Genomic DNA, 26,270 nt, shown 5'->3' on the forward strand with positions numbered 1-26,270 from the left:
CTGATGTCCCCTCAGTGTGATGGGGAGGTTAGGAAATAACTTCCCTATGGACAGATTATGCCATAATTGTTGATTACAAGGGTCCTTCGCGCCTTCCTCTGGAGCATTTGATCGTGGCTACTGTTAATGTATTACGGGATTAGATGGACTTCTGGTCTGATACAGTGTAGCAAATTGTCTGTTCCTGTCAACAGAATCTCCTACCTTATGGAAAAATGCAGAGCATGGGGCTTGACTAGTAGTTGGAACCCAAGGCTAGGTGTCCAGAGATCTGGGCAGCCAAGCATTACCTTACCACTGCTGGTACTTATTATGACTTTTATCTATATTGCCTTGGCATGCAAAGAGTACAATCAAGATGGCTTTGCCTACAGACTTCCTATCTGACTTTGGATAAATCGCTGAATTTCCCCATGCCCCAGTCTCTAGAACAAGGATATTCTTTACTTGCTCTCACAGTAGAGGAGCAAGGATAAGTTCTTTGTGGTTTGTAAAGCATTTCTGAGAGCCTCAGTTGAAAGTTGAGGACAGAATTACCCAGCATTACTTACCTACTGAGATCTGCAAGTGTGGAACAGTGAAGTATCGTGGAAGGATTCCTGGTGATGAACCCTTGTGCAGGTATTGCACAAACACATAATAAGATGCTGCTTACCCCCTAGAGAGTTTACAACCAAAGTATAAGAGAAGAGACAACAGGTGGATGGGGGAGTAGAAGAAAACAATGAGATTGTATTTGGTGGCATGATAGGCAATGGTTTCAGCACATACCTATTTTGGATCTTCTAATATTTTTAAAAGCAAGTAGATTGCAAAGCCTAAGTACAGTGGCTTAAAGTGGTGATAAGACAGGCTACCTTGAAGGCCTGTTCAGACTCCTGCTGTCATCAGCTTAGTAACTACTTGAGCATTGGTAATATAATTAATAATCATGCCTAGCTACTTCAGCTGGCATGTCTAGTACATTTGTAAGGGTTGGGCTATTAGAGTTCACTGAATATCCCCTAGCAATATCTTCTCTAATGGGATTATACATCACGTTTATTCACTGATGCTCGTGTGTTGATAGCCTGTCCACCTGATGACACGGCATCACACAGCCTCCCACTAGATGGCACTATTCATCAATCTATCACTGAAGGCTCAGCTGGAATACAACCGTGGTAAATGGGATGAGGAGGCAACACTTTTTGTGGAGATGGTGGTGTCTGAAACTTTCCGACCTGGAAGGAAAACAATCACTGACTCCAAATAATTGTGTTGGAGTCCCGCTCCAAGCTGTCAAAGCTTTTCAAAACAAACCGTCCATTGTGATCCATCTTAGAATCCTAGAATATCAGGGTTGGAAGAGACCTCAGGAGGTCATCTAATCCAACCCCTTGCTCAAAACAGGACCAATCGCCAACTAAATCAGACCAACTTCTGTGGTTTTAACTGTCATTACTGACTTTCTCCTTAGAATAGACTTCCTAATTCATACCACTTAGCTGGAAGGCCATAGTCTTTTGGGTTTAATGCTATACTCGCTGCTTTCAGATGGTCAGGTAGTTACCATTTGTATTGGGGCGTAGGGGCCACAACTCATTCTGCTAAGGCACCTGTCATGGTATAATTCCACACTCTGAACCTTAGCCTCCAAAAGATGGGGTACCAGCATGAATTCCTCTAAGCTCAATTACTAGCTTAGTACTTGTAGCGCTACCACCAACCAGGAATTCCAGTGCCTGGTACACTCTGGTCCCCCCAAAACCTTGCCCAGGGACCCCCAAGACCCAGACCCTCTGGATCTTAACACAAGGAAAGTAAACCCTTTCCCTCACCGTTGCCTCTCCCAGGCTTCCCCTCCCTGGGTTACCCTGGAAGATCACTGTGATTCAAACTCCTTGAATCTCAAAACAGAGAGGACAATTCACCTTCCTCCCTCCTTCTCTTTCCCCCTCCCAGACTCTCCCTGAGAGAGACAGTAATCCGGGCACAGAGAGAAAATTAACCTTTCTCTCCCCCTTCCCTCCTTTCTCCCCACCAATTCCCTGGTGGCTGCAGACCCCGTCCCCTGGGGTCTCACCAGAATAAAAAAAAATCAGGTTCTTAAACAAGAAAAGCTTTTAATTAAAGAAAGAAAAACAGTAAAAATTATCTTTGTAAATTTGAGATGGAATATGTTACAGGGTCTTTCAGCTATAGACACTGGGAATACCCTCCCACTCTAAGTATACAAGTACAAATTAAAATCCTCTCAGCAAAATACAAATTTGAACTCCTTCTAGCCAAATACACATTTGCAAATAAAGAAAACAAACATAAGCCTAACTCGCCTTATCTACCTAGTACTCACTATTCTGGACATATAAGAGACTGTATCAAAGAGATTGGAGAGAAACCTGGTTGCACGTCTGCTCCCTCTGAGCCCCCAGAGAGAACAACCACCAAATTCTAACAGCACACACACAAATTTCCCTCCCTCAAGATTTGAAAATATCCTGTCCCCTGATTGGTCCTCTGGTCAGGTGACAGCCAGGCTCACTGAACTTGTTAACCCTTTACAGTCAAAAGAGTCATGAAGTATTCCTGTTCTATTAACCCTTAACTATCTGTTTATGACAGCACCGCACAAAAGCGGACTAGGACAATTCCGGTAAGCTCTTTGGGACATAGACTTTGCCCTTTCCGAGACCACCTTCCAATGCTCATGTCACCGTGTACAGTACAAGCCAAAACAATCTTGACCAGGAGATTCTCAAACTGGGGGTTGGGACCCCTTAGAGGGTCACAAGATTCTTAAATGAGGGGGTTGCAAGCAGTCAGCCTCCCCCTCAAAATCCCCTTTGCCTCCTGCATTTATAATGGTGTTAAATATATAAAAAATGTTTTTAATATATAAGGAGGGGTCATACTCAGAGGCTTACTATGTGAAAGGAGTCACCAGTACAACCACTGATCTTGAGAAACCGCTTTTCCAGTCCAACTGTGCCCCTAACCCATTACTACTTTGGAACGTAGCTGCACAGAGCCCCCCACCCGCCATGATGATAAACATGAGAGCTGTTATAAGTGACTGGGCTAGAAATGAATTGCTGTAGTTGTTCAGTAACTGCAGGGACCTTTCAGGCTTCATTCATAGGAAAATCACTGAGACTAGCCCTCCTCTTCTGGGAGTTGTGGTGGGAGGAAGCACTAGAGCGGTATGTGCTACCTGCCCGAAGCCAGCCTGTCTGCTGTCTAACTTTTGGTGTACAGTTGAAATAGATGGCTCAAAACTCTAGTCGCTGGGGATATGCTGAGCGTGAGGCACTTCTGGAGACCCTTGCGGTGGAAACACCTAATGGAAAGCAGGTACCTCAGATGAGGTAACACATTTGAAACCAGCTTAGCACAGCTACAGACATTGGCTTCTCAGCTGCAACATCCATCTGTATTTGAGGAAGTTTTTCTCCATCTCTCCCTGATCCTGCTGCTTTCACAGGTTCTCCTTATGCTAATGTGATTCCCTCTCCCTCCAGGGCTGACAAAGGAAGTGTAGTGATATCGTCTGTGTGCATGCGCACACTCTGAAATGAATGTGAAATCCCATTACCTGTGCCCAGACACGTGTTCATCTGCACTACGATTGCGTCTTGCATCCACTCCACCCTTAACCTAGTTCCCTTTTCCAGGAGAGTCTCAAGTGAGAGTCTGTATCACTGTGGCATTTGTTTGTACATGAGCGAAGGAATGTTGGCAAGTGGTTACAATACCAGACTGGGAGTCTGGAGAAATTCAATATATTCCTAGCTCTGCCACTGACTACTGGTGTGATCTTGGGCCTGTCACTTAAGCGTTCTGATTTAGTTTCCTCCCTTTAAAACAGGGTGTGGATACCTATCTCAAGTGGACTGACAGGTTTAATTAACATTGAACATGCTCTTGGGCCTGGTCTATGCTACATGGTTAGGTCGATGTAAGCTGTCTTACGTTGAGCCAGCTGTGGAAGTGTCTTCACTTAAGTTTAGCTCCCACCACCCTAAATGACTCTCTGCTGATTTAGTAACACCAGCTTGACTGTTATTGGCCTTCAGGAGCTGTTCTGCCATGCCCCACACTGACAATAGAGCCGAGAGAAGTGTTCCTGGTGAGGACGCACACCACCAACACGAGGAGCAAAGAGTGCGCACGCACAAGCGATTTAATAACTGCGGTGGCTGTATGTTGTCATAAATTAGGGAGATCTAATTTTAGTGTAGACACGGCCATAGATGGAGGTGCTATGTAGTGTCAAGCTGATTAAATAGAAACAAGACCTTGGTAGGAACTTGCAAAGACAGTTCGGTCAAACAGGCCCATTCTTGTATTTAGTGGGTGTTGTGGTGGTTCATAATCTTACTTTTTCACTCTTTCAACCCTCTCCTCTATTGTCAGTCACTTCTGTCTTTCTGATGAGCTTATTTTACCTGCTGCTGAAGAGTCTGTCAGTCCACGAGCTGTTCTTCTCAGTAAGAACGTGTTGGAAACTTTGGTTTAAGCCTTTACTTTGAGATTATATAATTGTATTTTGTGCAGGTGGTTTGCACTATTAAATGTTGTATGTACCCACCCTATTGCTGTGCCATCTAACCTAGTGCTCCTTGTGTTAGTCTCTGCCTTAGTATCTTGTAATTTCTATAGTTCCTTTACAGTGAAAGGCAGTTAAGTTTTGGTCCAGGATATCGCTTCTGTCCTGCAGCAGTCACATGTTTAAATACAAACCCCTCCACTTGCAAACTTGGGAGACGTAAAAATGAAAGGGTTCTTATCAAGATGAACTTGCCCATACTGTACATGCTGCACATTCAGTCGCAGTTAACTCCTATATTATGCATGAGTTGGATAACATTTTGATAATGCCACCCATGACTTAAATCACAGTTGTAGCTTTAAAATGTTACTTTCAATTTTTTTTTGGAGGTTGATAGTACTAAATTTGGAGTGGTTTATAGCACTTCATTTTGGAGTGGGGCGGATGTGTCTCTCTCTTGTAAATCATTTTTCTCACCCCCAATTAGAAACCATCCTTAACTGACAATTAGGAACTTCATAGAATCACAGTGATAATCCGGTCACCATCTCTGAGGCTTAAAGAGACTTCCAGGAGCTAGGAATGGGAATCAGAAGTTTACAGCTCAAATTAGACTGATAAAATCCTAGAACTAGAAGTCCGAGGTAACCCAGTGCACCTAGCTGCCACTGTAGAGTTGTTTCTTAAAATCCTGTTTTTTTCTGTCAAGAAATACTGCACTCACATCCTTCATATCCTTGAAATCGCAGTGCTGTGTTTAAAAGTGGACAAGCCCATAAAAGCACACGCCTGGGGCCAGCGGCATTCCTGACTCCAAGAGCGATAGAGCCTGAGCCAAACTAGTGAAAATATTTCTGGTGTTAACTGTCTGGTGGTTTTATAGGTGCATGATCAGTTCTCGTGTCTCTGCTCATGTTCCAGCTTGCAAAGCTCAACCAGAGCCTTTGGCTTAGCTCTAAATCTCCCAGCTTGGCCAAGTCTAAATAGTAGAATCTAGCCCAGGGGCGGGCAAACTTTTTTTTGACCTGAGGGCCACATCAGTTTCCAAAATTTGTATGGAAGGCTGGTTAGGGGAGGCAGAGCCTCCCCAAACAGCCAGGCGTGGCCCAGCCCAAGCCCCATCCGACTCCCCCTGCTTCTCGCTCCCTGATGGCCCCTCTGGGACTCCTGCCCCATCCACCCCTCTCTATCCCCGACTGCCCCCGGAACCCCTGCCCCTGACTGTCTCCTGCCACCCTATCCGACCCCTCCTCTCAATCCTGATTGCCCTGCCCCATCCGACCACCCCTTCTCCCTGACCACCTCTGGAACCCCTGCCCCCCGCTGCCCCATCCAACTCCTCCTCTCAATCCTGATTGCCCCCCCCGGGACCCCTATCAACACCCTATTTCCTACCCTCTGACTGCTCTGACCCCTATCCACACCTCTGCCCCCGCCCACCACCCCAAACTCCCCTGCCTTCTATCCAGCCTCCCCACTCCCTGCCCCCTTACCACAGAGCAGCGGGTCAGGCTGCGGCTCTGCACCTGCACTGCCAGGCAAGGGCTCACCACCCAGAGCATTGCGCTGGCGACGCAGTGAGCTGAGGCTGCGGGGGAGGGGGAACAGCAGGGGAGGGCCGGGGGCGAACCTCCTGGGCCAGGAGTTTAGGAGCTGGGCAGGAGGGTCCTGCAGGTCACAGTTTGCCCACCTCTGCTCTAGGCTGTCCCCTAGGCTTCCAAGTGACTGTTGCTGCATTTGTTAAAGTCTACACTAGATTACTTAAATGTATGGAGTAACTCTTTTTTGCTAGCCCAAAGAAGGCCTTGGTGTGTCTTGGGCTGAGTATAACAGAGGCAAAACAGACTCTAGAGAAATGTCAGGGTTTGTTGTAATCATCCTACTTTCTAATCTTGCTGCTTAGTCCAATTATACAGTAAGGTCTCATTTCCTTGTAAATCTGACCTTTAATTTTCTCTGTCTTTACAGTAAAGCGCTTTCAGGAACCAAAAGAAGAGAGGCGTCCCTGGAGGATCTGGTGAGAAACAGCGTTTTTTAAAAGCTCTGAACTCAGGGGAATAGATTCTGTCTTGCAGAACGGCTTTTTATGTTTACTCTGATCATTAATGGGCTTCTAGGTCTTTCCTGTTCCTAAATGTTTAACATGGAAATAGTGAACAGACTGAAATTCTTAGTGGTGTTACTCCTATAAAGTTCCCATCACATTATGGATGAAATTGATTGATTGAAATACTGTAATCCTAGATGCTACAGAATATTTGGCCCTGTTTAGTACTTTTTACTGTTCGTTGAGAAGTCTCCAGGCATTACCAGCTCACTAGCAAGTGAACTATTTATTGTGAGCTCCAGACAGCTATATGCAGTTCCCAGTGTAACTTTTGTTACACTGCAGCGAGAGCCAAGTTAAGAAGCCTGCTACACTTGTGCATTTGTAGCTAAGGGATGTATAACAACAAGTCTAATATCAAGGACCGACTGGCTTCATGGCCATGCAGGAGAACCTCTCATCACTAAGAGTATGTCTACACTACCGCCAAATCGGTGGGTAATGATCAGTCTATCGGGGATCAATGTATCGTGTCTCATCTAGACGTGATACATCAATCCCCAAATGCGCTCCCGTCGACTCCGGAACTCCACTAGGGAGAGAGGCGGAAGCGGAGTTGACAGGGGAGCAGTGGCCATTGATCCCGCGCCGAGAGGACTCGAAGTAAGTCAATCTAAGTTGATCTAAGATACGTCGACTTCAGCTACGCTATTCTCATAGCTGAAGTTGCGCATCTTAGATCGATTTCCCCCACCCACCCTAGTGTAGACCAGTCCTAAGATACCAGCTGAAATCTGGCCCAGATCAGTAGTCACCAAAAGCTTTCACAGTCTCATGTCATCTTACATGGGCTCTGAACAAAGCTGGTGATTCAGTCCTGTTCCCAGTATGCAAATGGGGAAAGCACCATCACAGTTGATGTTGACTTCCTTCTTGCTGACAGCGTCAGCTGGGAGGCCTAGGCCTGAATGGGCTTATAGAGGTTCAATTCTCCTCCCTCATCCCCACCCTGTTTCCTAATAGCACCCTCACTAATGCTGCATTCACTGTGCCAGGGGCTCACATCCAGTGACCTCTCTGACATGAATGTCTGGTAATGGTGTAAATCCATGAGTCGTGCTTGCTGCTCCTCGTAGGGCTGGGGTTTTCAAAAGCACTTGGCACCAGCCTACCTCTGCTCCCATTTACTTCAATGAGAGCTTCTGAGAATCCCACCTGTGGATTACAAAAACTCCTTGTGCCAGGCTTGATCTGAGGTCCCCTTCTTTGCAATGTGATTTTGTGTGCCGGCTAACACTCTGCTGCTGCTGTTGGAAAGGTCGTTGCATCTATTTCAGGTTTTATGATACCTCCAAGCAAGCAATAGGTGCCCTCTTCATTCATTTTGCTAATGTTTTCCTGTCTGGTCATACTGCAGAAGATCCCTGCTCTCTGTGAGTACAGCATTGTGCTTGTGTAGCTAACACACCTTCTGGGTGTGGTGTTCTGTCCCGGAGGGGGTGGGAGGGAGAGTTTGCTCGCTCTACAGCCTTAGCTAACAGGCAGGTGGCTTGTAGCTCATGTGGTAGAGGCTCATGCACTAAGCCCAGGTTCGCTCCTGCCTGCTGACGCCCAGGGTCTCTGGGTGTTACACTTGCATTAATGTTATATAATTGGGACTGGAGGAATCTAAATTCACTTGCGTCTGTTGTCTCTACTGTAGAAACAGACACTGACTTAGATCCTCTTAATGCTGTTAATTCCCATCTAACAGTCTGTGTTTCTCGTCTGGGTGGAGGCATCTGGGGTTTTCAAAGTATCTGGCACTCTGCTGGAAGGGCAAAAATGAATGTGCATCTGCGTTCCTAGTCTGCCGGTGCAGTTGTTTAGGGGGCAGAGCTGTCCAGTGGCTGAGATTCTGGAGATCTGGGCTCTGTTGCCAATTGCTGTGACACCTATGTGGGGCAGAAGAAGGAAGATTTTCCCAGTCCTTGTCAAGTACTCTGAGACCTATGGATAAAGTGCCATATACATATTGATGGATAATATATTTGCACATTATAACTGGATTTGGTACATATGCAAGGTAAATGTGTAATTGTCTCTTGCATGTCTGACTTTCTGAAATCAGGCCTTTTAGAGGAGAATCATAGTTTAAAACATCTGCCTTTACCTGTGCTATTAGTACTTCATACTGTTAAAGCCATAAAGGAATGTTGAAATCTGTTCCTCTTTTTTTTTTTTTTCCATCTGATTTTCATTCAGTGTCACTTTCTGGCTCTCCCGCTCTCGCATTTGCATTCACACTATTGTGGAAGGCTGAGGGAGGGGTGTAAATCAAAAGAAAGAGTTTGCCTTTCTTTTACCACAAGTCATTTATTCACACTAGACTTAACTCCTCCTCATTTTTTTTTTGACTAACTCCATTAGAATTACTTGGAAACTTCTCTGGCCTTTGGTATACGGGAGGTCAGACGAGATGATCACAATGATCCCATCTGGCTTTAGAATCTCTGAAAGCCCAGCTATAGCTTTAAAAAAACAGTTGGCTCCAGAAAAAAAAAAGGTAGTATCTCTTTAAATAGTATTGGCCCAGAGTTGAACCTACTCTTCTAATAGAGTATCTGTTTGCAAAATCTGTGATTCTTCATAGTTTTAAACAAAAAAAGCAGCAGAGCTCTGTGTTCGCCCACTTCCTTAACGTATATGTTACTGTTCGGTAGGGTTGCCAACCCTCCCACTTCACCAGGAGGCTTCTGGAATCGGGCTCTATCTCCCAGGGGCTACTGAAGCCAGTCCAGGAGATTTTAGGCCGCTTAAATTCCGGCAGCGCAGCGGGTCTAAGGCAGGCTCTCTGCATGCCCTAGCCCCATGCTGCTCTGGGAAGCAGCCAGCACCCCCTTGGGGCCCCTGGATGGGAGGGGGTCTCCACATGCTGCCCCTGCCTACAAGCACTGCCCCCACAGTTCCCATTGGCTGGCTGCTTCCGCGAGCTGCTCAAGGCCAGGGCAGGCAGGGAGCCTGCCTTAGCCCTGCTGCACCGCCAAACAGGAGCCACCCGAGGTAAGTGCTGCCCAGCCAGAGCCTGCACCCCTCACCCCCTCTGCACCCCAACTAGCTCCAGACACCAGTGCATCAGGCAGCCTTTAGCGGCTTGCCTGCGGGAGGTCCACCAGTCCCATGGATTCGACGGCAATTCAGCAGCGGGTACGCCGAATCCACAGGACTGGGGACCTCCTGCAGGCAAGCCGCCATGCTTGAGGTGGCAAAAAAGCTAGAGCTGCCCCAACCCCAGCCCAGAGCTCCTTCCTGCACCCAAACTCCCTCCCAGAGCCCACACCCCTCACCCCCTACCCCAGCCCTGAGCCCCCTCCTGAAGCCAGCACCCCAAACCTCCTGCACCCCAGCCCTGAGCCCCCTCCCATATCCAAACTCCCTCCCAGAGCCTTCATCCCACTCTCCCTCCTGCACCCCAGCCCTGAGCCCCCTCCTACGTCCAAACTCCTGCACCCCCACACTCTCTCCTGTACTCCAACCCTCTGCCCCAGGCTCAGCCTGGAGCCCCCACCCACACTCTGAACCCCTGGGCCCCAGCCCAGAGCCCGCACCCCCTCCTAGAACCCAACCCCCCACCTGAGGCCGGTGACAGTGAGTGAGGGTGGGGGGAGAGCGAGACGGAGGTGGGGAATGGACTGAGTGAGGCAGGGCCTTGGAGAAGGGGTGGGGCAGGAGCGAGGCCGCAGGGAAGGGGTGGGATGAGGGCAGGGCAAGGATGTTTGGGGTTGTGTGATTAGACAGTTGACAACCCTAATGTTAGGGACTATAGAAATACTTACGTCTATGTAATCTGAGCCCTGAACAAGGTAATTTTGCATCTCAGAGCTTTGTGCGTGGACTCTGTGGCAGAAGAGATACAAAGCCTAGGCCCCAGTCCTCTAAAGAAACGTAAGCACGTGTGTAACTTTAAAATATGTATGAGGCTACTGAAATCCCAAAGAATTACTCTTAACACTGAGTAACAGTGCAGTGATGCTCCAGTGTGTATGGACAGGGAATATTTGCTCAAGTGTTCCCAAGGTGGTTATAGAGTAAAAGATTGGATATTGAGATAAAGCCCAATTAATGAATATTTCAAGGCACCCTTTGGAGTTCTGAAAAGAAAATCTCACACTGTTCATGAATATACAATAACTCAAAACTGGATACTGATTTCCTAACTACCGTAGAAGATATTCTCAGGCTAATTTGATCCTGTAGCATATCATGAACAGGATCTTCTTAGAACTTCACAGATGAGGAGTCGGGTGACAAGGGAGACTTTGGACCCAATTCTCCTTTCATTTGGGGCTTCTCCCTTATATAGATTCTATACCAACAGAACTCCATTAAAGCCAACAGTGATTTCATACAAGGAAGGAGAATTGGGACTACTGCATATAATGAAGCTTGTCTTATCTGAATGGGGACTTCCAAAGTATCTATCAGAATCTATTTTGATTCATTGAGAGTTAAGAACCCAGCTGAGCCTGAATTTAAGTGTTTCACAGAGAGTTTTCTCTCTCTTCTCTTAGCTACCTAATGAATTTCATCCTCGATGCCACACTGGGGATGCTGCTGATCTGGTTCGGTGTGAAGGTTGTCTCTTGGGTTGTGGAGCATCAGAAGTACACATGCCTAGTCTTTGGAGAGTATGGTAGGTATAGGACAACCTGATCCTCTTCCTTTCCCTCCAATATTTCTGTATCGTCTTTGCACAAAACACACAGCGCATTCACACTTCTGATGTTTACTGGAAGATTCAGGCTAATGGAACTTACACTGGGTGCATTCAAAGAAGATATTTTAATACTTAGATATAATACTTAGTCCTGCTTTGAGTGCAGATGACTGCTTGAGGTCCCTTCCAGTTCTATGATTCAGATGAATAGTTAATTCTCAAAGGTACCTGTCAGTCATGCTAGAAATTAGCTTTCATATTAAAAATGTCATGAAATCATTAGGTAACAAATAGATCAGTATCCACAAACTCTTCCTACTCCGCAAAAGTAAAAATTTCCCCCTCCAGCTCATTGGTGAGGCACCCATTCAAGCTGCCTCTCTAGGGAAATACATAAGCCTTACAGCACATTCTAAATGTTGACTAGTCAAGGTTGCTTTGCACTTGGATGGAGGAAGTGTTTTGAATCAAGGAGCCGTAGCTGAAAATGCCCAGCCAGCAGTCTCATCCATTTGGGGTTGCGTAGGCCCTAAAGAATAGAATCCAGCCCAAAAACTCTTTCTAGATCGTGGGTTCAGAAATTACTCAGTCACTTTCTGTATTTCTGAGATTCTACCATCATCTTCCCTTTATTTCATCCTCTGCTTTGGGATCTGAGAGCCTGGTTTCTTTTTTTAGACATTTCCACTAGAGGGTAGCACTTGTCTTTCTAAATAAAAGATGAAGTTAAGTGAGTACAGTACTTCTGTCTTTCGGAGGGGAAAACAAATAATTCTTCCCTACTGCTTTGAAAAGTTTGGGGTTTTTTGTGATCTTAAAGACCCCAGACTGAAACTTCAGCATGTCCTACAGAATTCCCTTCTGTTCCTAGACCATTCCATCAGTAAAAGCCACATTCTCACTTTTCCATCCCTGTAAAGGTTTAATTATTGGGGATACTTTAATGAAAACAGGATTGACTCCTTTTTTTCCCCCTGTTGCTTTTTCATCTGATAATCTAAACAATTAGAGTTTGATCCAAAGTGAAATCAGGATAGACTCCCATTGACTTGAACTTTTGGATCAGGCCCTTGCTTAGTGCACCACATCTTGAAAGTGCTGTACAAATAAACAAATCCTCCCGGCAGTCCTGCGAGGTTAGGTTCCTTCCACTAGAAACAGAGAGTTAGTTTAAAAGGACTTGTTTAGCCGCGATTCTTCCTGAAACATCTAAGCTTTCAAAAGCGTCTGATGTCTGTTTGAAAAACAGGAATACGTGGGTGTGAAGTGTGGAATTTGTATGTCTCAGTGCAGCCTTTATTATGGGCTCTCTTAACAAAGCTTTCATACTTTTTGTAAACACAATCCCAGATTACCCTGCAGTTGTGCCTCTTGTAGCTAATTAGTGCATCTAATATCCATCCTTTCCTACAGCAAAAAAACCCTTTCATCTAAGGTCACAGTTCCCAGCCTGATGGCTGCAACCTCCTCCCTTTTGGCCCTCTGACCACTCATCTGCACCCTTCCAACTGACACACACAGATAGCAACCAAGTTATGTTCTTGCCCAGATCACCCTCCTGAGATGTTGTGGAGAGTTAGGCCTTTCTTCTAGGGGAATTTGAATGAAGAGAGTGTAAGCAGTACTGTGAACTTGCTAAGGCAGGGCACTTCTTGCCTAGGCAGTGGTATGGGAGGTTTGGAGATAGCTGCTGGAAGAGCAAAGGACAGGATGGCTGCAGAATTATGCAGGGCCTTCAAGACAAAGACAGGAAGCCTGATCTTTGATTTGGTGGAGCAATTCAAAGTGGGGAGGATCATCTGGGCAAAAATGTAGCTTGGTTGCTGTCTGTGTATCAACTGACAGATGAGCAGTTAGAGGGCCAAAAAGGAGGAAGCTGCAGCCATCTGGCTGAGGGATGAGACCCTGGATGAAAGGGTGGTGGTGGGTTGTTTTATGGAGGGGTCTGTAGGGATAAACAAGGATGGATCTTAGATGTACTAACTAGAGGAAGAAGTGACAGTACCTTGATGTGGCCTGGATGGTTGGGGCACAGAGGGGCAGAGTGACGTTCTTGTGTATATAAGAGAAACAAATGCTTTAAACTTCCTTGGTATTTTAAACCGAATGTGTTTTCTCCCCTGTCAGAAGTTCCAGGTGAGCACTTGGCTCTTCAGGAAATTCAAGCGTTTCCCTTGGAGACAGCAAGTGGGAGTCTGGTTTAATGGTTAGAAAAGTAGGGAAAGAATCCGTATTCTTGGCTTTATTCCAGATTCTGCACCAAACTTATCAGCATTATTGTAGCTTCCAAACTGGACTGTAGGTTGTCTAATGGTAAGTAAGCCAGGGTGACAGAGTTCTGTTCTCCAGGCCTGCCATTGTTACTTTGAACCAGTCGTTCAACCTCTCTATCAAACTTTTTTCATATTGGGGCACTCCCTAGAGGGAGACCTTGAGCCAATAGGGGTGTTGAGGTTTTATTCAGTGTTTGGCTTGCTCTGAGATCATGGCACAACATAATTGGCGAGAAACTTTATAACATATTTGGCTTTGAAATTAAAAAGATCCATGGCTTTCGCAACAGCAGAGCGACTTGTTTCGGTAGTTCAAGCCAGGCTTCTGGAGAGAGAGGTTAAAACTTTATAAAGAAACTCCATTAATCTTCTCCAAGATTCTGAAGTGTCCCTAGTCTCTGTTTGCCAGAAGCTGGGAATGGGTGACGGGATGGATCACTTGATGGTTACCTGTTCTGTTCATTCCCTTGGAATCTCCTGGCACTGGCCACTGTCAGAAGACGTAATACTGAGCTAGATGGACCATTGGTCTGACCCCATTATGGCCATTCTTATGTTCTTAAGATTAGTTAAAGCTTTGTTAATATGAGTGAAAACTTCCCTGTGTGTTTTGCTCAGCTGCAGGCGTGGAGGAGGGAGAAGAAGCTGCTTTCTTAAATTAAGCCAGCTAGAGCGAAGTCGTCCTCCTTGCTTAGGAGGAAGAATGCCAGTTGGCTAACAAGGAGAATAACTAGGGTGCTGTCTACTGTCCAGCTTGACTGCTTTTTGTTTTAACTGTTCCTGGATCTTCCACACTTTTGGAAGGTACTAACTCTTAGGGGGACTAAAGTCTTATAACAATGACCCAATAAATTGGGGATCAAATTTTGGATGATTCTGGGCTTCATTGGGAAATTGCTGGATCCTTAAGAGTTGCTCTTGCTGTGTGTAAAGTGGAACCAGATTGCTGTAGCTGTGCTCCTCTTGCATGTAGAAGTGGCACCATGAGCAGCTTATGTCCAATCTTTTCTCCAAATTCCAGTTGTGGTTTCCCCCTGGAATATTGTCCTCTCCATGCCTAGGGCTAAAACCTCAGCCTTCTTCAGGCCTGGAGAAGATAACCAGAGTGTCTGAGGCTCTGTTTTCACTAGAAATGCTGCCATGGTAGTGCTGCAGTGTAGACACTCCCTGCAGTGACAGGATGGGGTTCTCCCATTGCTGTGGTTAATTCATCTCCTCAAGAAGCAGGAGCTAGGTCAACTGAAGAATTCTTCCATCGACCTAGTGCTGTCTACATCTGGGCTTACTACATTGCTCAAGGGGGTGGATTTTTCACACCCCTGAGTGATGTAGTTGGGTCGACTTAACTTTTTTAGTGTAGACCTCGCCTGAGCTAAATACAAGTTGGGAAAAATTGTTAAGCAGAAGGAACCCATGTGTGCTGTGGGAGACCACTTAAAATGAAGTGGGCAATCAGGGGTTTGCAAGCAATAGAGAGCCATGCTATGCCAGGCACCTCAGACTCGTGTGAAATCATGGTTCCTACCCCAAAGAGCATAGTCTCAAATAGACACTATGCTAACAAAGGACTGGGGAGAGGGAACAACGAATACATGCTGTGAGCAAGGTGCAAGTTACTACATTGCACGTCAATTTTGCTTGAAAATATTTTTTACATCCCTTCTCACCTGTTCATCCCCCTACCTACATCCTCATCCCCCTCCTATAGATGCCTTTCAGTTTTCTCTCCAGAAAGGAGGGCTTGAGTGGCTATTTCTGGGATATGAACCTGTCATTCCAGTAACTCTGGAAGTTCCAAGCATGGTGATTCGGTCAGTTTGCTGGCTGGAGATGTAAAGACGTGCTGATCGGAACCCTTTAAATGCTGCTTAGTGCCCTATTGAACTTGGCTGGTCAAAGTTAGCTGTAGGAGAACGTGCTCTGTGCCAGCTGTTGAGTTTAACTGAGGACCTGTGTGGGATGCTTTGGGGCCTGTTGTCATGGTATTTATACAATATTTCCATAACAAGTGTTCCCACGTCCTGGGCAGCCAAGGGAGAGCGGTCTGTTAGTGCTTAAATCTTACCAAAAATATCCAGATGCCGTGGGGAAGGGGGCTGACTTTGCATTCTAGCTCACTGCTCCAGTATGTGGGGGAAAGTGGAGGGTGGGGACCCTAATAGTCCAACACCACCAAAGGCCTGATTTCTCACTGCCAGTGTTTACACCTGGGCAAAGCGGGTGTGAACCTGGAATTCTGCACTTGCATGCACCCACTGTGCCCGGGTGCAGATGCCTCCACAAGGGGCAGCGTACTGGGGAATAACTGTTATGCATGGAACTTCAATGGAAATTAATTCCTGGAGTTGTACGATATGAAAACTGAACTGAGAATAGGGCTGTACTTTAGTTACCAGTGGTTCGGGAGAGGGGTCTGAACTGAAACAATGGATCCAGGACCCTGCCCAATCTCTGGGCTGATCCAGTGCCCACTGAAGTCGGGTCTCTGACTCTATCCATGTTCATGTTGGATTTGGCCTGCCTGGCACCCTTGCTGGCAGTCTTGCCAGATGCTAAGGGTGATGAAAATCTGCTCTGACAGGTGGTATCTGCACCTTTGATATGAGTTGCATTGAGGCAGCCTATGCGAGAGGCTTCTGCATTGCTGCCCTTGATCCTGTGGTTAAATAAGACGTTCTTCCCCAGAGCTGACAAGCCAGCACTCTCCATCAGTGTTGTGTTCAATTAAATGTTACCTTTAAATGCAAATTTACTTCCAGCAGAATTATTACTGTACCTCTTTGTATGCTACTGTAGAGTATTCAAACCATCACACACTCAATTTCCATTTGCCTTCTAGCTTCTATTTAGCTCTTGGGTTTGCAGTTAACCCTTTTGTATATGCTCTGTGCACATATGGCTTTGTAAAGGCAGTGAATAAAGCTATCAGACAGTGATGTATGGGGTTTGCTGACAGCTCAGTGCAGTAAAAGCCACATGGATTAAAAGTAATCCTGTTGTGTGGTAACGGCTTGGAGTGAGAGAAAGCAGCGCTGCTCGTGAGGTATTCAAGCTCTGCAAGCTACCGGGAGCTCACCCCCAGCACAACTGGAATACATGAGGAGAAGGACATTCCTGTATCATGGAGACATGCGAGTGAAGACTCAAATGGCTACAGCAGAGAAGACACTTTCTTCTAACACTTGCTAGCTACAATGCAAGAATATATTTGAAGGTTTTTATACACAGGATTGGAATTTAGTGTTTGCTCAGGTCAGATGATCACCTCTTTCCAAATTTACCCTCCAGTGTCTCCAGGAGGTGAGTCTGTCCTTATGGGACTTGCGAGGAGGCTATCTGGGCCTGTGTCAGAGGGAGCAGTACATGGGTCTGAGGATCCCCTGTGGCTCACTCTCTCCTCCTGCTGATGGTTACAGGTACAAAGTGTCCCTGCTGATTTTGTTGGACGATCAGTGGTGATCTCAATGAGGAGTTGACCAGTCTACAGGCTCTTGTGGAAGTGGGTGAGAAGAATCACTTGGGGGATTTCCTGCCTCACCTAAGAAGTCTCAAAAGCTGGCAGTGTGTATTCTTCTTCCCCAGACCCCGCACTGAGTCGATTTACTGTTCATTCTTCATATTCTTCTGGGGAACGATTTATCCACCCATTGGGTTTGACACATGAATATTAACCATTTGCTGTTGGCACCATTAAGACTTTTTTGCATCTGCCAATGGTCAATAGGTGTGAGATTCTGCATTGTTCCATCCCTGCTATTGAATTTGTATGTGCAGGAGAGAGGAGGCGGCTTTCCCAGCAGTATCCATGCTATATGAATGACGTGCTGTGATCTAGATTTCCCTTAGTCTTAACACAAATGCTGTAGCCTGTGCTCTCCGAGGCCGACAAAGGTAAGGAATTGGAATGTAAGCTCAGGTAGGATCAGACTGAATCAGTTGTGACTGGAGATGAGGGCACCCTGTGTATGTCTTGAGTTTGCTACCATTCCTTGCAATCTTAGGGGTTGTAGTGGATCCATTGTTTCTCCTAGATTCTCAGGTATCAACTATGGCAAATGTGTTCCACCTGTCCCTCCTCCCCGCCCCATCTGTAGTTCAACTTGGAGGCTGCACGGTTTCCATGGCTGTGGAATCTCAAGGTCTGATTAGAACGTGTTCTATGTGAAAAGCATCTGGAGCCTTCGGTTAAGGCAGAATGGAGCATCTTGCCCATTGATTAAAGCAGTCGGCTCTCAATGACCCAGGGCTCTGAGCTACCTGCCTAGAGTCTCCTGTGTGTGCCTAGGAAGGTGTTGCGTGCCAGTCTGTAAAACCTGAGTAGTTTGGGACCCAGTTATCTGAGAGGTGAGATCCATCACGATGTGTGTGGGGGAGGTTTATGTTCTGCTAGGCTGTCAATTCCTGTACTAGTCGGGTGTCTTATGTGGAGGAACCATGCATCTAGATGCTTCCCTTGCTGGCTGGCCAAACCTGGAGTGGTGAGCTCCAGGGCACTGTATCAGATTGAATTGTTCAAGCCTTTGGCTGACCCGTAGATCAGGAGAAAAGAAGGGGTTCTCTTATGCCTGTTTAATGATTCTTGTAATATTGGCACTCTTCCTTGCCAAATAGGACTCGGATGACCAAATCACCCCACATAGCAACCCAATGGCTACCTGATCACTGCAGCTAATTGCTTCCCTGGGCTAGATTTGAGCTCCTAGCTGAAAATGAGATCTAAATCCCACTGACAGAGCCGGTCAGCCATGCAGCCATTTAAGAAAAACCATAAAACAGTGTGATATTTGCCCCAGGCCAGAGAGAGATTTTTGACACTGAGCAGCCTCTTGTTCCTAGGAGACCAAGCTCCTGCAAAGTACAACTCCAAAACCCACAGACCCTCTGGTCAGAGGATAAAAACCAATGCATGTCTAACCCTGAATCTTCTTTATGCTTAAGAACCGAGTCTTCCTCTGTTGCATTAAAACATTTTTTTCTAAGTTTTGAAAATTAAAATGAAGAGCATGGACGAGAAGAGACAAAACAGCTAAAAAAAAACTGCTCTGAGCCACACCTGTTGCTTGGAACATCTCAGTGCTGAGATCTGTGCCTCTTTGACAGCTCTTCTGTTGAGGTGTGCAGTCGGTATGTGGTAGAGAATAACCATGTAAAGGGGTAACCACATGAACAATGTTGCATTGAGATCACCAAGCTAGAGACTCGAAGCATTCACAGTGGAAACCCTGAACCAGGCAAAAGTTGCCTGGTTTAAACTCTGGCCTGGCTTATTAAAAGTTTCAGGAGTCCAGGCTTGTGTCTGGTATGGCAGCACAACCAAAAGGTGCAGTGCCATCTGTTTCCAATGTAACTAGTGGGTTTGCTTTGAGAGCTTTTTGGATCTGTTTGTTTCTCCCTGAAATGCCAAAGAGCAGGTTTGCAAGGCCATGTGGCTCCAACTAGCTGAGTTTTGCACCGCTCTAGTTAAAGGGTTTTAGGCAGCCTCACAGTAAACACAAGGCTTAGTCTAGTCTCCGCCTTACTCTCTCCCTCTTCTGCATGAAGGTAAATGAGTTCCCCAATTCCTGTGTAGCTCTGCAGTCCACCCGTACAAGTACCATATCAGACTGGCCGTCCCATAGTGTGATGGCTGGAAGCTTTTGAGAGGGAATAAAACTAGCATCTGTTCTCTGGGACCACGTTTCCCTGTGATGACTGAATCTGTAGCTAAATTTCCTTATCTCTGCCTTTTAAGGACTTTCACAAGAGAGGATGGATGGAGAGGTAGCATGGTCCAGTGGGCAGGGCACTGAATCTGGGATTTGAGAGAGCTGGGTGCAATTACCGCCTCTGCCATTGACATTGGGCAAGTTCTTCTACTCGGTGACTCGTTTCTTCTCAGGGTGTCAGCGCTCTGAGGAAGAGATGAGGCAGTACAGCACCCAGCACAATGGGACCCTGACTGCAGTTGGGCCCTGTCCAGTGCATTGTTTATATTAGGACTTGGACATGCAAGATCAGGGTACAATTCCTGGGTGTCGCGCTGTCTGAAGTGGCTCATGACTGTGAGCGCCTACCTCAGGGCGGACTATCAGAAAACAGGGCAGACCCCCAAGCTTGGTGGTGTGTTCTGTCATTAGACTTCACCAGGGCAGTGACAAATGTGAACTCCTGGATCACTATGCCAGTCTTACCAGGGAGGTACAGACAGTCCCCTTAGATTCTCCAATCTATCTTGCCACCCAGACAAACTGGACTTTGTGATACAGTGGTTACTTACACCCAAGATCACATCACATTTAGGTCACTTCCTGTCCCAAAAGACCAGTCACTTACCCCAGTTCAATTGGTACTCTAGATCTTACACCAAAGACAACAGTGGTGGCCAGTTCTATAGTAAACTAACTTAAGGTTTATTAGCTAACTGGAGACTACATGAGAAACTGCTGTATAGATGCTGCTTCTGCAGTAGCCACTGCTGTTGCCCTCATTGCCAAGAAGGCTAATGGCATATTGAGCTGTATTAGTAGGAGCATTGCTAGCAGATCGAGAGAAGTGATTATTCCCCTCTATTCGGCACTCGTGAGGCCACACCTGGAGTATTGTGTCCAGTTTTGGTCCCCCCACTACAGAAGGGATGTGGACAAATTGGAAAGAGTCCAGCAGAGGGCAATGAAAATGATTAGGGGGCTGGGGCATGTGACTTATGAGAGGCTGAGGGAACTGGGGCTATTTTGTCTGCAGAAGAGAAGAGTGAGGGGGGATTTAATAGCAGCCTTCAGCTACCTGAAGGCAGGTTCCAAAGAGAATGGAGCTCGGCTGTTCTCAGTGGTGGCAGATGACAGAACAAGAAGCAATGGTCTCAAGTTGAAGTTGGGGAGGTCTAGGTTAGATATTAGGAAAAACTATTTCACTAGGAGGGTGGTGAAGCACTGGAATGGGTTCCCTAGGGAGGTGGTGGAATCTCCATCCTTAGAGGTTTTTAAGGCCCAGCTTGACAAAGCCCTGGCTGGGATGATTTAGTTGGTGTTGGTCCTGCTTTGAGCAGGCGGTTGGACTAGATGACCTCCTGAGGTCCCTTCCAACCCTAATCTTCTATGATTCTATGAAATGAGAGTTATTGAGAGGTGAAAGCAGGTAAAATATATGCACAAGTGAGTCACCGTTTAATTCCAAATGGCGGCAATGATGTGATAAGTTTTTTTCAGGGTACTCAGATTGTCTCTGGATATCTCCACTTTGCATCTGGTACACTTCCCTGGAAGAGTCCAAACAGTCCAGAGGTGTAGTGTCTTTCCTTGAATCCATACTTGTAGCTTCTCACAGAAAATGAGCTGACAGTGTCACTACCCATGTGGCCTTTTTCTTGGATGATAGAAAGTGAGGAATGCATTTTGAGTCTTTGACCTCCGATCATAACACACAACAGTGACTGTTTTCTTTGAAATTAGCACTTTTCTGTTAAAGTTCATTTGCATTCTACAAGGCTTCTTTCTCCTTTGATGGGTTATTTAGTTTCAGGAGTAAACACAATGTGAATGTTTTTCGGCTACATTATAACAGGATACAGATAAGTGAAAATAATGCAAGTAACATCCCACCAGTTTTCATGAAGTTTAAACACCAAATTCCCTTTTTACATTTAACAATCACTTTGATCTGTACCAGTGGTTCCCAAACTTGGTTCGTGGCTTGTTCAGGATAAGCCCCTGGCAGGTCGTGAGACGCTTTGTTTACCTGAGTGTCTGCAGGAACCGCCCGCTTGCAGCTCCCAGTGGCAGCCGTTTGCCGTTCCTGGCCAATGGGAGCTGCGAGAAGCAATGTGGGCCGGGCCATCACTTCCTGCAGCTCCCATTGGCTGGAAATGGGAATAATAATACACAAAGGAATTGGCCTGGGGCTCTGGCATGAGCTGGCACCTGATCTGCCAGTGTGTCACGTGTGGATATGCCACAGATTTCCTGTGTGACTTTGGAGAAGTCGCCGAATCTATTCTGTGCCTCAATTCGTCTATAAAATGTGGATCCCACCCTGCCTCCAAGGTATGTTAAAGGATGAAAGACTAATGTCTTTGAGGTGGTCACAGTGACCGCGAGATAGCAAGGCTGAAAAACAAACTTATACAAACCCCAACCTGGCCAGTATGGTTTTGCTTCTGCTGCTGAAGATATTTGGGTTTAAGTTTCCTTCCTTTCAAGCCAGCTTTGTATAGTGCATCTAGAAAGTACTATGCAACAAATTCATAATGCTGAATTTGTATTTTGATCACTCTCCCGCAGACAGAGAAATAAAGCGCTCTTAGAGTGAGCAGGTCTTCTTTATAAGTAGACCTGGCAAACAAGAAAGTCATGAACAGCTAGCTGAATTTCTCAAACAGAACATGAGGGAGGAAAAACCTGAGCAGACTTCAAAGCCAGGAAAAGGCTGGTATTTGGTTTGAGTTTTGGGCAAAGTTTTAGGTTAGCTGTTACTCCAGCCTGCCTTAAGAACATAAGAAGGCCATACTGGGTCGAACCAAAGGTTCATCTAGCCCAGTATCCTGGCTACCGACAGTGGCCAGAGCCAGATGCCCCAGAGGGAATGAACAGAACAGGTAATCATCAAGTGATCCATCCCCTGATGCCCATTCCCAGCTTCTTGCAAACAGAGGCTAGGGATACCATCCCTGCTCATTCTGGCTAATGGCCATTGGTCCTCCATGAACTCGTCTAGTTCTTCTTTTTTTTGAATCCTGTTCTAGTCTTGTCCTTCACTACATCCTCTGGCAAGTTCCACAGATTGACTGACTGTGCATTGTGTGAAGAAATACCTCCTTTTGTTTTTGTGTTAAACCTGCTGCCTGTTAATTTCATTTGGTGTCTCTCCCCACCCCCCCAGTTCTTGTGTTACGAGAAGGAGTTTAATAACGCTTCCTTGCCTGCCCTTCGTACTAAAGATGAAATGTTGTACATTGTGAAGCTGTCTGGCACCTGCTAGGTTTAAAAATACAACTTTCATTGATGGTAAGATAACAATCAGTGGTATTGCACTAACCCTGTCAGACTCCTGCTGGACAGCAGGGAAGGAGCGAGCAGACTGTCACTCTGTCTGGAGTACTTCAGGCCTGGGAAGGCTAATCTCGGGACAGACAAAGTGGTGGTGCGTTCTACAATTCGATTTCACCAACCCAGTAACGAATGAGAACTCCTGAAGCACTCTGAGCCTTACCATGGAGTCACAGGCAGTCCCCTTGGGCATTGTCACACAGGCAAGTTGGACTTAATGATGGTTGTTTACTATGCACCAAAGATCACAAAATCATTTCAAGGTCTGGAAAACATGAGCGATGAAGAGAGAGTGAAAAAATTGGGTTTGTTTAGTCTAGAGAAGAGAAGACAAAGGGGTGAGGACAGGATAACAGTTTTCAATTACATTGAAGATTTTTACAAGGAGGAGGGGAAAAAAATTATTCTCCTTAACCTCCTAGAATAGGACAAGAAGCAATGGGCTTAAATTGCACCAAGGGAGGTTTAGTTTGGACATTAAGAAACTGCCTAATTGTCAGGGTGGTTAAGCACTGGAACAAATTGCCTAGGGAGGTTGTGGAATTTCAGTCATTGGAGGACTTTAAGAACAGGTTAGACAAATACCTGTCAGGAATGGTCTAATTATTACATAGTTCTGCCATGAGTGAAGGGGACTGGACTAGACGACCTCTCGGTCCCTTCGAGTCCTCTGATTCTATAAAATATTTGGGTTGCTTGCAGTGCCAAGAAACCAGTCACTTGACCCCAGGTCAGTTGTACTTTAGGGCTTATGTCAAAGACAATGTTTGTTGCCAATCCTATAGTAAATGAACTAAGGATTTATTAGCTAGGAAAAAGAAATGAGCGAGTTAATTATAGGTTAAAGCTGGCAAACATACAGTCACAAATGAGTTACAGTCTATGGTTCCAAACAGTGACAGAGTTGTAGCAATCTGTCAGCTCTGAGTATCTTTTAGGGCTCACCCAGGTTGACCCTGGGGGTCTCCGCTGCTTTTTTGTAGCTCGAGCCGTCGGTGTCCTAACAGCCAAAGAGCTGAAAAATTTCCTTGTTGGCTATTTTCATTTTCTTCTTCCACAATTCAAGCTGGTGGGACGAGCCTTTTTGCAGGTAGCCTCTTCATGGGTCTGCAGGGACAATTAATAAAGTCTTTGCCTTGTGATGTCCCACAATGGCTCATTTAATTCTGATATAGCCCTTCCAGATGGGCCAGAGGTAATACCCCTCATAGGGATTTAGCATTTTGCACTGGGTAAAAATTTTTTGTTTGAGTTACATAGTTCAGGACAAACATGTTACAGCTATATAGCAAACACTGAAGTATTCCCTTATATCCCCTAGGATATCAACATTCTAAGTAGGATTAAGACATGTAGCAACACACAAGCATTTCATAAAGTCTAAACACACCATGATAAGTCCAATACCCATTGTAACCATACTAATGCACTGGTGGGCTGGACAACTTTCCAGTAATGAAACTGTCAGTACTCAGCTGAGACCTAAAGTCTTCTCAAGAGCTAGCACCTGGTCTGCCAGCCTCTCACAGGTAGCCTGTAAAAGTTTCATCCCCTCCACAGGATGAAGCATCTTCTCTCCAGATGAGCGTTGCTGAATGGTTGCAAGCGCAATCTAGTGCCTTGTCTGCTGTGGAGCAGCCTGTAACGGGCAGGCAGCTGGGGGCTTGTGAAGGCTGCTGTGGTTTCAAGATCCAGCCTCAATTCTGGAGTCAGTGCGCACCAGCTGAGAGTGCCCTGAACAAAAGGGAAAGCCAAGTTCAAAGGCAGAAGGGAAGGGATGGATTTATTTTGTCTATGCTTGAGCTTTGGAGTAGAATAGCATTATGCACCAAGGCTTCAGAGGCAAGGAATTGTGTGGGAATGTCTCAGATGTCGGTACATAGCAAAAAACCCAACCCAACCCACTCCAAGTCAAGGAATGGGCAAAACCCAGCCCCTGGCTTATGATGAGTCCATTGGCTCTGCACTGCTCTTGAAATGCTGAAACCTTCTTCCAAAGCCAGCAAGGGGAGCAGCTTCTCCCAGCCCCCAAGTGCCACCAGGCAGCTTCTCCCCAACTAGCTCGTGCACACGCTGTTCAAAACTTCAGCTGCTGTAAGCTAATGTCCATGCTGGCTGGCTGGCTTGGGTCCCTTTCACTCCTCCCACACTTCTCTTCCTCTTGGCCTTTTTTCCTTCCCAAGCCTCTTACCTTTTCTGTTCTCCTCTCTTCTTCTCTTCCCTGCCCTGCTACCTATGCCTCTTCCTCCCCTTGCCCTCTTTCCTCTTACTGGTCCCTGTGGCCATGACCCACCCACCCTTTCCCATTTCAGCAGCCTCCCTTGCCCAGTTCCCATCTGCAACCATCCATTCTTGGCTTTCCCCTTCTCCCTTCCTTTCAAAAGTTATAGCGAAGGGAATGAATAAGATGATGCTTTTGCCGCTCCAGGTTCTTAGCCATCTGGAATTTCTGTGCTGGCTAGATCCCAGTTCATTGTAATAACACCAGAACCCACAGGCATGCTGGTTTGTATCCATCTGTCAAACATTTCAATGTGTTTCTGTTGCTGGCTGCCTTTAGCACTGGGTGCTATAAATCACCCAAAAGCGTGTCGATGACTTAGTAGCCCTTGGCTTTTGGATGTGTTTCCTCAGCCTTGGAGGCATCAGAAAAATTGATCAAACGTTTCAGTGCTTCTCTTCTTCTGCTCCTGCAAGGTGTCGGCTTGACAAAGGCCTTAGTTCCTCCCCAGCCAATACAGCCCTGGTGTTGTCTGACCTGCTTCCCTTGTGCTTCTTGGAGCTGAAGCAGACTCAAGGAGAGTTCTCTGCTGTCACGGAGATGTCCAGAATGCGAAAACATCTCCAGGGGTGGGGGTGAACTGAGCAGGGGTTTCCCTAGAGGGCCGGGGGCTGTGATGAGAAGGGAAGGCCAAGTGATCTCCTGACCCATTTGGATCAAATAATTGATCCAACCTCGAATCACCTTCCAGCTTTGGAGGAGCTTTGCTCTGACTCTCCTGCGCAGCTGCGGTTCTGGGCTCTGATCTGTACTGGAAACAGAGATGCCACCAGAGGCTCTCTTAGTGTGTGAGTGTCAGGAGGAAATGTGGCATGTGTCTCCAGAGAGCTATATATTGCCAGTCCCAATTTTGCAGACCCAACGGACTGTAATTAGCCTAGGAAGATAATGAGCAGTTGGCAGGATGTTTATTGAGGCCTGACGCTCCTGTCTGTAATAGATATCATTCCATTATAGTTGCTAACAATAATAAATATGCTTTTAATTTTCACTTTAGGTACCTATCATCCATATTTAACTAGCATTGATTTTCAGATTGGATTACATGAAAACCTGGGATGATGGAGGCCCTGTGTCTCAGACTTTAAGTATTACGTCCTCAGCCATCCACTGTCAGCAGCAGCTAACAGATATCTGATACATCCACACCATGTAAGATAGATTTCATCTTGGATGTAGTGCTAGTTATGAAAACTTCGCCTTTGGGGTGATACTGACAACTGAGGGGCCGTGGCCATTTAGATCACCATATACCCTTGGCATTTTCAGATTCGATGCCGGGGGCAGGGAGGAAATCCCAGATGCTGCCTAAAGTTCCCCTTGAATTTACAGTTGGAGGCTGTGTTCTGAGCTTGCTGCCTGGTGCAGCGTGGGAGCGCATATTTGACAACATACACCAGAAGGGGCTGCATTTCAGACCTG

General features: G+C 46.3%; 1 protein-coding gene across 1 annotated transcript in view; it reads left to right on the forward strand.

Moving 5' to 3' along the window:
- The window catches only part of LOC127043186 (store-operated calcium entry regulator STIMATE-like), a 70,146-nt gene that overhangs the window by 27,420 nt on the left and 16,456 nt on the right, over window positions 1-26,270 (forward strand). The window contains exons 2-4 of the mRNA XM_050937026.1: window positions 6,500-6,548; window positions 7,916-8,011; window positions 11,129-11,250. Of these exons, the coding sequence (XP_050792983.1) occupies window positions 6,500-6,548; window positions 7,916-8,011; window positions 11,129-11,250 (267 nt within the window). The remainder of the gene's footprint in view (window positions 1-6,499; window positions 6,549-7,915; window positions 8,012-11,128; window positions 11,251-26,270) is intronic.

Source organism: Gopherus flavomarginatus, chromosome 1 (assembly GCF_025201925.1).
Source record: "Gopherus flavomarginatus isolate rGopFla2 chromosome 1, rGopFla2.mat.asm, whole genome shotgun sequence".
Classification (NCBI taxonomy): domain Eukaryota; kingdom Metazoa; phylum Chordata; order Testudines; family Testudinidae; genus Gopherus; species Gopherus flavomarginatus.